This window comes from Calypte anna, chromosome 20, assembly GCF_003957555.1.
Source record: "Calypte anna isolate BGI_N300 chromosome 20, bCalAnn1_v1.p, whole genome shotgun sequence".
NCBI lineage: Eukaryota > Metazoa > Chordata > Aves > Apodiformes > Trochilidae > Calypte > Calypte anna.
Genome location: NC_044265.1, coordinates 6,895,816 through 6,910,982, shown reverse-complemented (window position 1 = coordinate 6,910,982; position 15,167 = coordinate 6,895,816). Strand labels below are relative to the sequence as shown.

The following is a 15,167-nucleotide window of genomic DNA, read 5'->3' as shown; positions in this document are numbered from 1 at the left end:
TTGCCACAGGATCATTCCTAAAATCACATGAATTTATACAGGAGAAAGTTATGTCTTTTTCATACTGTTTTTCCTGAGCACTTGTTACTGGCTAAGACAAAACAATGGACTTGATCAGCTGGAATATCATTGGTTTTATGCTGTAACTGAACTGGCATTTATAATAAGAAAAAAAACCACACACACACACACACACAAAATAATTTTAAGTAACATCTTTCCTCTTCCCATGAAGTACCAGAAATCTTAATGATAGCAATCTAACTTGAGGAATCTTCCTCCCTTAGCTTCATACAAACCTTCTCTAATGTACAAAGGTCCATTGGATGAAAGATATATTCTGCATAATCTGGGTGTTGATCCAGTGAGACTGGCTTTTGAAATGGCTCTGTCTGTTAGGGGGGGGAAAAAAAAAAAATCCCAGTGCCTGTTAATACTGAGCAGTTTCATCAACAACGATGATGCTATTTCCAACTGCAATGACAGAGAAAATTCCTTAAAGATAAAATTTTGCAAAGTAACAAAGCATTGGCAGAACAAGTGGAACCAAAAAGTCTCATTTAACTGATTTTTTGTAAGTTGGAAGCAATGAATTACAAAAGTTAGGGGGTTTAAAAAGTATGCTGCTATATACAGCAGGGTTTCCTTATGAGGAGTATCAGATTAGGCTCGACACATTTTGAGTGTTTGAATAAAGACACCAAATTTCTGATTCACTAGGCTCACAAATACTTTTTTGAGACTCTCACTAAAATTGTAACTTTAAAGACAGAGGTGGCTTGATAATGCATATTCAAACTTTTATCAGTGGGACTCCACATCTGCTAATGCAGAGGGACTGCAATTCTTCCAGTACATCCAATTGAAGTGCTCAGGTACCAAACCATGCAGCTATTAGGAAAATGCCTGAAGGGCAAAACATCTCAACAGCATTTATTAAATATTTGTTTTCTAACCACATTTTCAAAACACTTTGTGAATTCCATATAAACAAACACTGACACTTTGCTTCTGAAAAACATCACTTAAAGCTTCTAATGGCTCTAATAGGATATTATTTACTACTCCAGAGTAATAAAGTTCCAAGGCCAAAATCTGTCAGTATTTAAGAGTAACCTTTCTAAATACTGCCACTATTGTTCTGATAAAATACTTATGACAGAGAGTTGCAGACCATGATTCTGCACATCTGATTTCCCCAACATATTTTAGTATAACAATAGAGGCATAGAGACACTTTCCCCACTCCTCTAACTTAGGTGTAGGAACAAGAAGGCAACAGGAGTCAAGACAACCATCAGTAATTCATCACAACATATTCTGATTAACAGGTTTTCTCCACACATGAAAACTAGACAATGATTGCATGGTGAAGAACAAATGGCCAGAACTGCTGAAAGCAAGAATGTCTATAACAGCTGATGCTTTCATGCATGGGGATTTTGAGAAGTGAGTTAAAGACAGAAATGTGGAGATAGGTACAAGTTGGAGGAAAACCAATTTTACCTCCATTATAAAAATTCCTATTATAGCAGCTAATGGCACAGTTTTCACCACACTGAGGAAAATTTCTTCAGCTTTTTAGAAGGATACAACTAAATTTTGTAGCAAGAACAATTTCTACCAACAGAAAAAGCATATGTTTTCAACAGGCTTAATCAATCAGGTAACCAGGTAACTGTCCATCCCTAAGGTTCCTGCCTATATAATTTACAGGGGTAAGAAATCAATGTCTTCTCCTTTCCATGGTATCTCAGAGACAGCATTGTCCACATTCAGTGAGTGAGAAGCCACCATGTCCCACTGGTAAACCACATTATATTTTCATTACACCTACTGAAAGTTACATTAAGAAACTATGTTTTGAATGCACTCCGAAACAGTGCTTTCAGCTTAAACTCATATCTGTACTAGACAGGTGGCAGACAGCACAGAAGCTGTCACATAAAATAAACTAGGTTCATAATCCACAAGAGACAGCAAAACTCAGGATTGTGACAAACATATGATCCAAGCATTATTTAAAAAAAAAAAAAATTACTTACCCCTGGCTGTTTCATTTTTTGTAGTGCAAACTTCAGTAAATATGATAGCTGTTCAATGGTGAGCATTGTCATAGCTTTACTCTGTGTTTCTATGCATTCTGCGACTGTGATTTTCTAGAATTTCAGATTAAAAAATATTTTGTCAGCAAACATTTCTAGGTAAATTCTTCTCCACTAAAACATTCTAACGTTCAAATGGAAGATAGTAACTATCCTATACAAAACAAAACATTTCTGATGATGCCGTGTAAATACTTCAGATGCTTGTTTCAATCAGATTTTTTCCTGGGTATGATAGCAAAAGGAAACAAACCAAAACCAAACAAGCAAAAGGGAAAATACCAGAAAATTATCTGTCATCTTCAAGATCATGGAAAGTGACTGTGTGAATACATAAAATTCCCAAATGCATTGTGGGTTCACAGCAACCTGAACGAGTAAGGTAGTCACCTGGAGTGTAATACAATAAGTGATCAAAGAAAAACATGTGATTAACTAATATACTTTCATTAAGGATACTTTGATGCTAAGTATTCTCTCCCCAGGAATCACTGGAGAGGAATGACTACAATCTTCCTCAGCTCTGCAGAAAAAAAATAAAGTACCCACTTGTTTAGGTAGACTCAACAGTGCTATTTTTTTCTGCACTGAAGAAGCACAAGTTAAACTAATCAGAACTGCAGAATGTTTTCAGAACTAGGGGTGGCTGATGAAGAAATCATTCTTTGAAATGGTGCCTTATCTAGAGATGGAGACACAAAGGAAGTTGAAGACTCAAGGTAAGACACAATTTAGGTGTACACACAGAAAAAGAAGTGAAGCAGCAAGGGATGCCTTGGCTTTAGTACAATTTTTCAGGTATGTTTACCAAGTGGTAATGTGGGCATAAACCAAAAGCATTTCAGAACGCAAAAAAAGCTGCTTATATCTCACAAACAAGAAAAACATCCACTCCTTATGTCAAACTAACCTCACATTCTGGGCAAAACCAATCCCCCTCTGGTTCCGCCGTCAGTTTCAGACACTTAGCATGATAAACCCGAGGACAGAGCTCACAGCAGAGGACTTGGCCTTCCCGATGACAAACCCAGCAATAGAAATCATTCCGTCCATCCTGTGGTACAACATCAACAGGGTCTGTGGTGAGTGGCTGCTTCATATAGTAAAACGGACCATGTCTTAGTTCTGACTGAAATGTAGGCAAGAAAAACAGGTTTGGTTTCAAAACAAATTTGCATTTTTTCAAATAGTACTTCTAAAACATAAGCAAACAGCAGTTTACAGAGTTTGATTAGCATATATGCAAGCACAATATCTTATTCATTGCACAGAATCATTCACAAAGAGATTTACTTCTTATTCAGGTGTCAAATGCCAGCTTACACTCAGGACTGAAAACTGTTTTTTGTCTTAAGTGAGGGCATCAAGGGCAAGACATGCAATCCAAGTCCATAAACACTTTTATCTTCAAGAAAGTGTTCCATAGAAGCTATTAGGTCCTCTAAATCCAGAATTCCATGCAGCTGTGCAAACTAAATACTGAGATATTTAGTGGTGGCTAAACCTGGGACAACTAATAAAGTTAGTCCTGAAACAAGAAGTTGAACACCATGCAAATCTGTCCTAAATTGCAGCAGTTCACAACTTTGCACAATGAAGCAAGCCAGAACAGATTTTGATTAATAAGGCAAACTGCAGAGTAGGATAACAAATAAGCAAATTCACTTCCTGAAGAACCACTTCTGCTACCCGAGCAGGAACACTGGGAGATTTAATCCATCATTTAAATGTGTACCAGAATTTTAGGCTCACAAACTCCACTGGTTTGCCTGCACTGGAAAACAGTGTTGACTTCATAAGCTGCATGAACTAGTCTTCCACTTGAGCCCCAGATAGCTCAAAGATGACACAGTCGATGCCAAAATACAAGAAGCTAAAAGGGTGGAATGGCTAAAATGGGTCCCCAGATAACTGAATTCTTCTTAGATCAGCTTTGAAGAAATGCTAACATTTATTGGAAAACTACATTCTCTTTAATAATGACAAGGGAACTGAAGTTTTCTGTGCAGTATAATTATAGGAGTGGTTGCTGAGGAGGACACAACAGGAAACAGCATTCAGTTTTACGCAGTTTTTTACTGTGAATTGTTTGATGTAAAACCATTTGCTCATGACAGTACTTGTAACCAAATGTTTGTAGTCTGCAGAACCTTTTGTTTAGTTCTCAGGTAATTTTGCATGTGCCTCACATAATTTACACATCTGCAAGTTCTTAAGACTCCTGTCACATGCCCATGTGACTCATAGAACACTGCAAGCATATGCATGTTCCATACCTTTGCAGCATCCTGTAAAAAATTAATCACAGAGGGCACATATTAATGTCACCAGAAAGCACCAGCATACCAGCTTGGATCATGATATTTCTATGTTTTCTAAAGTTGCAAAGGACAAGGTCTAATTATTTGCAGTCCTTAAAGCTCAAATCAGATGATGCAGAAGTGATAAGCCAACAGAGGACATTTTATCCCAAAAGATACACTGGAAGATATATCATCTGCCATTATCTAACACTGTATAATATTTCAGACAAAGAAAGGATGTTAAACACAAACTTTCCCAAAGCATTCCACTACCTAAAATTTCTCTCAAATTTCTATCAGTCTTGGTGCTTTCTACTTTCTGTTCTATAGATGATACAGCTGGTGGTACTTTTTTCCCCACCAGGGAAATGGGCTAAGTGTTACGCTGTGTACTTCCTCTGTGTTTATATTTACTCATCAAGTTTGGAACAGATGACCTTTGAGGTCCCTCCCAAACTGGTATTCTATGATTCTATGTGTCAACATGACAAGGCTTTTAGAAGAAGGTTCTATCAGATCCTGTGGAATAAGAGGGACAGCATAAGGCTTTAACTGCATTTCAAATTAATTACTACTGTAATCTTTCAAGCAGACACAAAGGCATATGCAAACCCAGGGAAGTTGCAATTTACAGTGCAGAAACATGTTTTCTTTGTAGCTGTATGCACCACAGCTGTGAGACCAAAATCTCAATCCAGTATGCATGGAGATCCTGCTGTGGATCATATCCTTAACTGCCAAAGACAAGAATTTAATACATATTCTGACTCTGAAGTGGGTGTAAGCAGCATATCCATATTAGCTTCCTAAGAAACAAAGATACTGCTTTAGACCTCTGAAATTATTCCATGGAAATCAGCTTGTAAAATCCAAACCAAACAGAAGTCCATTTTTGCTAGAGCATGAGAGGAATTAATTTTCTATTCAAGGATATTTGTATCTTTTAGACATCTTTCCCCTAATTTTGTCTAAGCCAAGTTTAAGAACCAAAGCTTAAGAGTTTGAGACTCAAAAATAACCTAGACTCATTATTAAAGGATTGCAAATGAATTATTCCATTGCATCAAAAGACCTTTTCACTTGGTCTAATCAAAGAAAAATGTTTTAAAGAGTTTAAATTTTAATAGTCATGAGGTTTTCTCAACTGTTTCACAACTAATGAATTTAAATTAGAATAGATGTTGGCCTGTTTTGAAGTCTTTAATAAAGTTATTAAGACCTGTGGAATGACACAGAAAACTGAAGAAAAACAACAGTATTGAAGTGCTGTCTAAGGGAGAAAAATATCACTATTTATATCCAGTTTACATTAAAATTGAAGCTAGCCATGAACAAGCCGACAACTTCAGTTACATTATAACTGAACAATTAAGTGTCAGAGATTTGTGATTTTAAACCTGTGTTAGCTACATCCTACAGTTCCATAATTCTTTGCTTGTCTTCTGTACTTTAAACACTTGTTGCCACCATTCTGAAGATCTCTTAACTGTATCCAGAACATGTAATACAGTTTCTTACATCTATAACTTTAGTAACAGTTTCTTGAAACACCCAAATATTACAAAACATTTTGTAATGTAGAACATCAAGACAGAGGTTTCCAGTGATGTCATACCTCAAAATGGATTTATCAGCCAAACACAACTACAGCTATCAGCTAGACTATACTTGAAATTTAACCTGAGAGCAAAACAAGTAACTGTGTGCTTAGCTCACATCTGTTCAGCAGTAAAAGACTCTTTAACCACTCTTGCTACCACATAATGCAGAGTTCTACACCTATTTTAGACACAGGCATCTTCAGGAATGCCCATTTCAAATTTGACATGCAATACAGTTTTAAATTCAAAACAACTTGTAAAAGCTAAAAAAAATTAATCAGAAGACATTGTGTTGCTAATTTGTAATAAAACACAGTAAAATAAGTCTGGTTGCTTTGCTTCATTAGCTATTCAACTTTATCCTGTAATATACCAGGTCTGAGATACCTGGAAAACAGGGTGATTTCCTATGGGGAACGTGTCAAGTTCAACAACTGCAGTTGTGTTTTCACATGTATTTTTAAATGCATTAATAAAAATTTATTGTACACTGATCAGAAATTTCGAGGAATGGGTGAAAATCTGCAGAGTACTTAGGAAGGAGTTGGACTTCTGTTAACAGCTGGCAATAGGACAGATTTCCACTGACATTGACATCTTAATACAAAATATGTTCCTAAACATTTCCTTTTAATAGCTTTCATGAATAACAGATATTCTTGTTGTTACTACTAAAATGATTTTGTTCAAAATTGAATTTATTTGCTATACATCTTATTAGCTTTATGAAATAAAAAAACAGGACAGAGGTGTTATCTGCCACACAGATGTAAAAAAAAAAACCAACACCCAAATCCAATTTAGAATGCCAACTCCTACACCCACTGCATTCAAAAGTTCATGTCTACTTCTTACAGTACAAAACCAGAGTTTTCTGAAGAGAGAGGTCCTATTCAGCTGTCTCTACATCCTTCATTGTTTTATATTCTAGAATAACAAGATCACAACTTCTCTTACCTGCTCTTTATTGTTACTGTTCAATAGACCAGGTTTCTTTTTCTTTTTTATAGGACTTGTTGATGCATCTTGTGGAGAGTGGCCATTAGAGGAATGTGGAGGGCTGGGAAACTTCCTTTTTTGTGCTGCACGTTCAGCAGAGCCAGGATCTATAAGAGATACAAACAGTATGGTTGAAGAGTGCATATCAATGAAAAACATTCAAACAAGGTTGTGCTTTGCCACTAACACTCCTCAATTCTCTTTCATCCTGTCACTGACAAAACTGGAAGCACAGACTTGCTAAGCAATGCCCCTAAACTGAATTCTCAATATAGTAATTTAGATTAACATCAATTTTTTTCCCCAACAGCATTTTTTCCATTCAACTCAAATTTTAATATATTTTGCAATATATCAACTGTTATCTTCTGTAATTTAGTAAACTGTTATGCTATTTTATGTCACACTTTAAAAGCAGAGAAACAGTATTAACACTTCCTGACAGCTTTGTTCATGTAATGTAGGAACATAAAAGAAATTAAAACACAGTAAGATGAAAAATAATTTCTCATATATAAACTTACTGAAATGTCAATAGAAAAAATGAAATTGTCCTACAGCCAGAAAATATGCTAATCCAAATACTTAATCATTTGTAGTTCCTGCTAAATTGGATTGTAAAAAGATAAAATTAAGGCAAGACTCCCAGTCAAGCAGCAACTTCTGACAGCAAGACAGGGGAACAAGTAGAAAATTACATAACTTTTCAGTGTCTCTCACATTCAAAGCAAATAACAAGAGCAGTTAGTAAGTCACAGATTTCAACTATGCCTGGAGCTATTGTCCCAAGTAACAAAGCTGGCAGGAGGGACCATGTGCCTGTATCTCATGTGCTCCTCCAATTGTGCTATGGCTTTTCACTTGATGGAAGTTCTGTTTTCACTAGAATATTCAGAGAGAATCATTAACAGCCTTAATAGTGTTAACACACTTTAAAAAAAATAGAAAAAAAAAAAAAAAAACAAACCCAAAACTAAATCACTGCTCTTCAGAAATATTCTAGGGGAAGAAAAGAGCATTTGCAATTTCATTTTTTAAGAACAAAATTTAAATGCTTCCTAATTACTATGGAACAGCCAGCTCTATTACAAGGAACTTACTGACATTTTTTCAAAATAAATAAATATGCCATCAGTTGTAACAGGCAACAATCTTGAAAAAAATGCTAGTCAAGGTCAGCAGTTGGTTTAAAATAGTTCATTTCTTTAAGCTTTTAATTCACACAAGAAAAACAAATTTTAGATAAATCCATAGGGGTCAGAAGCTATCAATAACAGAGAAACATCTGAACCCACCCCAAAGTCATTCCCATATTTTCAATCCCCACATATTTACACATGTGCTAGTGCAAGTGTTTTGTGGCTGAACACTAAACAATTCAGGAACAAAACCTGTTTAAAAAATAGCTTTTTCTAAGTAATTTTTTCCCCATGATCTCATTCTCTACACACAAGTGCTTATAATGCATACAAGGAGGTGGTTACACTGGAAGGGAGGAACAAGTAGCAAGAAGGAGAAATGCTGCCTTTGGTATTAATGCTACATTAAAAGGTTGGGTTGTTTTGGGTTTTTTTGTCAGACAAGTTTTTGGCAGCTTGATTCAATACCAATTAAACCAAAAGATCACACAGACAATTATGCTTGGTTAAGCACTTTCTAAAACTTCAGAGAAGTGTAATTCTCTTCTGTGGTCCAACTCTGGGCATAGTAGGGATTTTCAAATAAGCAAGTGTTATCTCCCAGACAACAAACAAAAACTGATCTGAAATACTTTTTGGGGGGGGGTTTTTTGGTTTTTTTTTTTACCTCCAGCTGGCCAGTTATTGAGAAGAACAGATTTTCTCGGGACAATGTAAGACGTAACTGGAAAAAATCAGAAATAGGAAGGAAAACAGCAATGCATAGGTATTTCTGTCAGATTTAGTTGTACTACTGAACAGGCTAATGTCTTTATTTATGAACACATGTTGCCAATTAACCAATCTGTGAGGGACCTAACAATATGAGCAGTCTTTTTATTTATTTCAAATAAGAACCTACTTAAATTGCTTGAGGTACAGTTTCCAATTCTAATTAAGATTAAAAGTGTTCAAATTGCATGTTGTGTAACTTTCTTTTAACAGCAGCTGAAAGTGCAGTGGCCTTTTAGTTCACACTGCCCCTTCTTCCTCTTTGGCTCTTCCACCTGTGTTAGCAGAGCTTGTGTAGCTAAGCTGTGAACCAGATCAAGATATGTATCCCTGTTAAAAATAACCTGTCAGGAGCAAAGTTAATTTTTAACCTGGATCACTTCACCTATGCAGTTTAACTTCATATTTATTACTTGAACAAAGTGAAACAAATACAAGAGAAAAGAATAACAAAGATCAAATTTAAACTATGCAATAGCTTGTTGACTAGAACTGTTACTTAGGAGGTGGAACCATATTTCTGCTCAAAAAAGGAATAGCAAAAATTTGTGATCTCTTTTATATCAAGCAAATATTTTTAAAAGGATGTTTAATAAGCAAGAATCATCTCGCTTTGGAGAGTATCTCACCATGCCTGTTTGTCATATCCTTGCAGCTTGTTCAAAACTGCCACACACTGAGAAGCCAAACTAAAACTTTTCAGATAGGCATCAATTTGCACACCCACTTTTTCTAACTGAAAAGACTTAGATTTTTTGCAGTTACACGGCACTAAGTTTAATAAGAAATTACATGTTCTGTGTACTAAATGAAGGCCGTTGAAATAAAATAATAAATTAATTGATCACTTTATTGGAATATTGAATTAGTTTGCCAAGCAACCTTATTCCTCTTACTTCTTGATTTTTACATGTGTCATTTGGTTTTCTTCTATTATTTTAAAATCACATGCTTCCAGAGCAAGAGAAAAAATAGACTTCTGAAAAAACTTTTTAAACTCTCATTAAAAGTTACCTGTTTTTACATCAGTAGGTTATTGTAGTAATGTTGCCAAAGTTTACTTAAGTACCTGTGAGTGCTCTTGCAAAACCATCCATTGGAGAAGAGCAAGCTCTGAGCTTCACCTAAAGTTTAAAATCTTTGTTCCAGTATGTCATCATGTGACTAAAGGATTATTAACTACTGCTCCCAGAAGACAGACTAAAGCATATTTAAACCCTAAAGCAACTTAATTTCACACTTCATGAGTATTTGAGAAGTCCAATGTTATATGCTGGCAATGCAGTTTTTAAGCACATAAACTATTACAGTGATTTAATACAGTTTATCTTAGAAAAAGAACTATAAAAACAAAATCTGTTATTATGCTGTATGAGGGATCTTATCTTGCTGCAGCATATGAAGCATAGACAACAATTGTATCTTCTGTTTTATATAATGCAAAGGGCTGCACTGTTGGCATTCAATAGCAATGATCCTTGACAGCTAGTTGAAAAGTCTCATTTATCTCAATGAAATTGCTTTTCCCATGATACCCAAATGTAATTCTTCCTGAAAACAAGTAACATCAACATGCCTTACTGTAAGAACATAGCATAAAATGTACCAAAGCCAGTGATATCCTATACTTCCTTCAGCCTTCCTTTCCACATAGGTCTTTTTTAATTTAAAAGTTTGCTTAAGCTAAATGAAATCTGTAAGTAGGTTTGTGATACCTCGATGTAAGTGAGTCAAATATGCAAATGAATAATGTTTCCAATTAGAAACTTAGTCAGTTGTTCTACAGAAGTCAGACACTGGGCAGAAGTGTTACTTAGAGCCAGCCCAAGGCTACTTCAGTTAACATTAATTCCCAATCCCATGTTATCCTTGTTATTATTACACAAATAGTTCTGCCAACATTTGGTGAAGCAGATTAAGGAATTTAGTTAGATGATACATAGAGAACAAAAGAACAAGAATTTCACTGAAGCAGTCTAATGAAGAATTTATTTGATGGCTGAAACATCCAGGGTAGTTTAGGCTGTCATTACCCCACAGAGATCTGCACCTTTGCCTTTAGAAGGAACAAGAAAGCTACCAAAAAACTGACTTCCACCTAGGCCACTGCTTCCCTCTTATTTCCTCCTCTAAAGGTCTGAGTGCATGTACTTTAAAATGTGCTGATTGAAATCAACGAACAATTCTGAGGGGAAAAAAAGGGCCAACACTAACTCCACTGGCAGCAGCATACGGTCCACTTAGATAGAACAGGCTTTAATTAATAATTCATACTTATTCCAGGACTGTGAAGCACCCCAGTTATATTTATTATCCTGAATGGTCGCTAATAGTTTTGATTTTTTTGAGTCAGTCCATTACCTATAACATCAAGCTTAACCATCTTCAAAACATAACAAAATAAGGGATAAATTTGTTAGAACTTACACTCAACTCAAAGACATTTTAATCTTATGCCAGAATTTTGAAATACGATGCAGTTGCAATCAGCCACTAAAGCCCTGTTTACATTCCAGAAGACTTAACTGATGCAATTAACCCAATCCAATTGCTTAATGTAATAAATAACAGAAGTTGGCCATGGTTGTGTAAATCCCGATGAACTCCTACTACATTATAATTTTACACAAGATGACATTGATTTTTTCCTTATTAAAGAAATTTGGAAGACAAACACTTCCCAAAAACATGCAATAAATGAGATTCAACCTGTTTATAATCTATAGTCTGGCTGTAGGTGGACTTGCTGCCTCAATGTAGTCCTGAAGACTCCCTGTTGATTAATTACCAAGTAACAGGGGCTCAGCACTAGAGATAAAAGCCTCAGGCTGCACTACTAATCACTTGAGGATTCTCAAATTACGTTTCACATTAGAGAATCGAATCTCTATATGATTAACTACTTAGTATCACTGCAAAGAAAGTTAATAAATTATGTATTATTATGAAACAGTTAGAAAATATACAATATATTCTGGAAATTCCATTTCACTAGCCAATTTGCATTTGTATTCATTATATCATGTTATACCACTGAGAGCAGTTCCTAAGAGCAAAATTCCTAGGACTTCAACATAAACCTGAAGCAATGCAAAAGCTGTAAAAGTCAGAATTCTCACCATTATGCTTAATAACAAAGCTCTATACCTCCTGCACTCAAATGGTATATTCCCACCCTCTCACACCATTTCTGGCAATCTACCAAGGCATTTGAGCATACTAAGCTAGTTGAAAACTGTTCATGAAAACTGTCTTATGGTTCAGTTAGTTTCCTGCCAACTTAGGTATGGGAGGAAGTGGATAAAACTGCTGCACCAAGCAGTTTGACCAGCAAAGTCTGCTTTGGAACCACCACCTTACATAAACCAATTCAAAAGCTATGTTTGCATTATTGTTACAGATTAAACAATGCATGGTTCAGTTTAGCTTAAACTAAACTGGAATTGATTTAAAGCAATTAAACTGTGTATACCAAAAAAATGTTCATGAAGTGGCATGGATCAGGCAAATGGTTTTTAAAGCAATTTCATTTATTTTCCTACAATTTTCTTTAGACATGGTCTCACATGAGCTGCACAAACTGTAGCAGAGTAAGTTAGGTTACAATCTTGAAGCCTATCAGCTTATACAGGACAAGTGTGAAGTTAAGCTATACCACTAACTGATCTGCACAGGCTTCTCAGGTCATCAAAAAACCCAAACAAACCAGGAAGAGCTGTATGCTTCCCTTACGGGTTTGCCTATATAGGGTCTACTTCCTCATCTATATCCTTTCTGAAACACAAAGTAAAATTCTGAACAAGATTAATGGTGTAAGAGGAAACATTATATCACTATCACATCAGTTTAAACTAGTTTTTTATTTCTGATTTGAGACTTCTCTGCTTCAGAAACACTGCACTCAACTAAAAGAGAAAGTTGTCTCAATCTAAAGTGTAGAAGTGCAAAGATTAATTTTAGCAGGCTTATTATATGGCCAGACCTTGGCAGATGATGCCTATGACACCTTAACTTTCTACACAAAAACTACACATTCATGGGTTGGGTTGGGAAGCCAAGCAAAAATTAAAACCCTTTCTAGCATAAAATAGTCACTCTGTAAAACATGAGTCTTGAGTCATCATTCAAGAGCAGCTTCATAGCAGATTACAAAGGTTCATTATCATGGTTTACAAATACGAGTGCTGCAGAATACAGATGAAATATTCCTTCTTACCTTTGGATCGAGTGGAGATATCCATCCCCTCCACCACCTCCTGCTCTGCCTTTATTTCCTCTTCAGCCAAGCTGCAAGATTCAAAGAGGTGAATTAGAATAGTAATAAACTGTATTACCCCTGTGTCTAATCTCATGCATAGAAATTCACCATAACATTGTCAAATACAACTATATCAACATTTCTGGTTAAATGAGAGGTCTGCTGTTTACCAGAGTATAGGCTGACCATTAGCTATGCAGAGAAACAATCCAGGTACACATACACATATGGTGCATGTTACCACTTACAAAGGTAACATTTTCATATTAATGACAGTCTTGTAACATGTACTGAAGATCATGTCACTGTATGTATAAATGGTATGTGACAGGAAAACAGGAATTCTGTTCCATGTAGGTCCTAATTTAAGGCCTCTGGAAACTCTGTGGACAGATGCCTGCTAACATCTGAACACTCACCAGCATCAGTGAAAAGATTAGCTGAAATAACAGATTTAGCAACACAGAACAGCTTGCAAAATTAGGAGATAAAATGCAGGGTTTTTTTAAATTACTTAACAATTTCAAGTATTTTGAAACCAGACTATATAGCAAAACCCAAAAGATTTATTATTTATTGGCACCACACATCAGCCAAGCAGGATATAAATCTTTTCTTCTGTAATTTACTGTCTAGTCTGTTAATGCAAGTTGTTGCTGACACCAGTTAACACTGTTACAACAGACTGTGAGCTACTGACACTATGTAGTGGACTGAGATTCTAGGCAGCCACCCCAGCTCTAGGCCAAGAGGATAGCTAGAGAGCAAGATAGAGCAAGAGGATGGCTTTCCTTACTTTAGCCACTGTGGCTAAATCTGCCTGAGAGGGAGGATCAGAGCTTGGAATCAACACCGAGGACTTGGTTACATTTACAGAGAAACCCTTCAGCCTGACAAACAGTTTATATTAGCAGGAGTTTTGTAGTGGTATAAAAAAGTAAAACTTAGCAGCTGAAATTTTTAGTATAGTATTTGTCAAATATACTTCTAATCAATTATTAGCTACCAGGGGATTTGATTGCAATTACTTTCACACTTCTAAACAGAACTGTTATGTCAGAAAAAAATTTAAATATAAAACAACCAAGCTTAGTGTTTGGAATACCCAAAGCTGTGAAGATCCATTAACTTAAAAAATCATTATTTTTTACTTGTTATTTGTATACAGCAATAATTTACAAATTAAACTCTTTAAAATCATAAAACACTGAAGAGAAATACTATTCTAAAAGCATCCAATCTCTCATTTTGTAGACTATGTTGTAACTTCAGTAGCAAGGAAAGGAACCCATGCGACCAGAATTATGGTAAATGTGTAGCACAGTTGCCTGTAGCACAATGCTTCTCAGATTTATTTTGTATGAGCAGATTAAATGCGTAACATAGCTGACCATACTACAGTGCTCAAGAATTTACTATGCATGGGCAGATCAATTAAACTGCACATTTGTTACACCCCTTCCCAGAGGGCCTCCAGCAAAGAGGAGCTGGCAGTGTGTTTGCAGACACCAAAACATTTCATGCACCACTTGCCTCTGGTCCATTCACTTTCCTAAGCAATGGGAAGGGACAGGCTCATAGGGTGGTTTCATTGTTCTCTTCCCATGCTACAGTTTTTTTTTGTACCCCCCTAATAAAATCCTATTTTAATATAACCAAACTATAACAAACCCCATTTTTAAAAAACATCATGTGCGAATATGTGGTGAATAATGTACCCAGGCAAATATGTAATAATAATACACCTGGTTTTAAAATACAAATCCACTTTCAGCCCCAGACTAGGACATACAAGTCTACGAGACTCAGGCTGAAGTCTTAAAATCATTTCACACTAGTTGCTAATAAAAGGAATGGTTTCCCCAGTCCTTAACCTCATGTTCCAGAAATGCTGGTCATTTTAACTGTATCAGTTCTGTGACCTCTCTGAGCAGCTGGATGTGCAGGAAAGAGGAAATGGGAGTGTACCACATGTGGGGGAGGAGGGCCAA

General features: G+C 35.9%; 1 protein-coding gene across 2 annotated transcripts in view; it reads right to left on the bottom strand.

Annotated features, from left to right (window-relative positions):
* The window catches only part of ZMYND8 (zinc finger MYND-type containing 8), a 48,095-nt gene that overhangs the window by 25,480 nt on the left and 7,448 nt on the right, over positions 1 to 15,167 (bottom strand). The window contains exons 2-8 of one of the 2 annotated variants that reach the window (XM_030463017.1): positions 13,135 to 13,205; positions 8,815 to 8,871; positions 6,967 to 7,115; positions 3,016 to 3,234; positions 2,388 to 2,495; positions 2,046 to 2,159; positions 300 to 392 (exon numbers count right to left, since the gene is read on the bottom strand). In XM_030463017.1, the coding sequence (XP_030318877.1) occupies positions 300 to 392; positions 2,046 to 2,159; positions 2,388 to 2,495; positions 3,016 to 3,234; positions 6,967 to 7,115; positions 8,815 to 8,871; positions 13,135 to 13,205 (811 nt within the window). The remainder of the gene's footprint in view (positions 1 to 299; positions 393 to 2,045; positions 2,160 to 2,387; positions 2,496 to 3,015; positions 3,235 to 6,966; positions 7,116 to 8,814; positions 8,872 to 13,134; positions 13,206 to 15,167) is intronic. The other variant, XM_030463018.1, reaches the window with a different exon arrangement.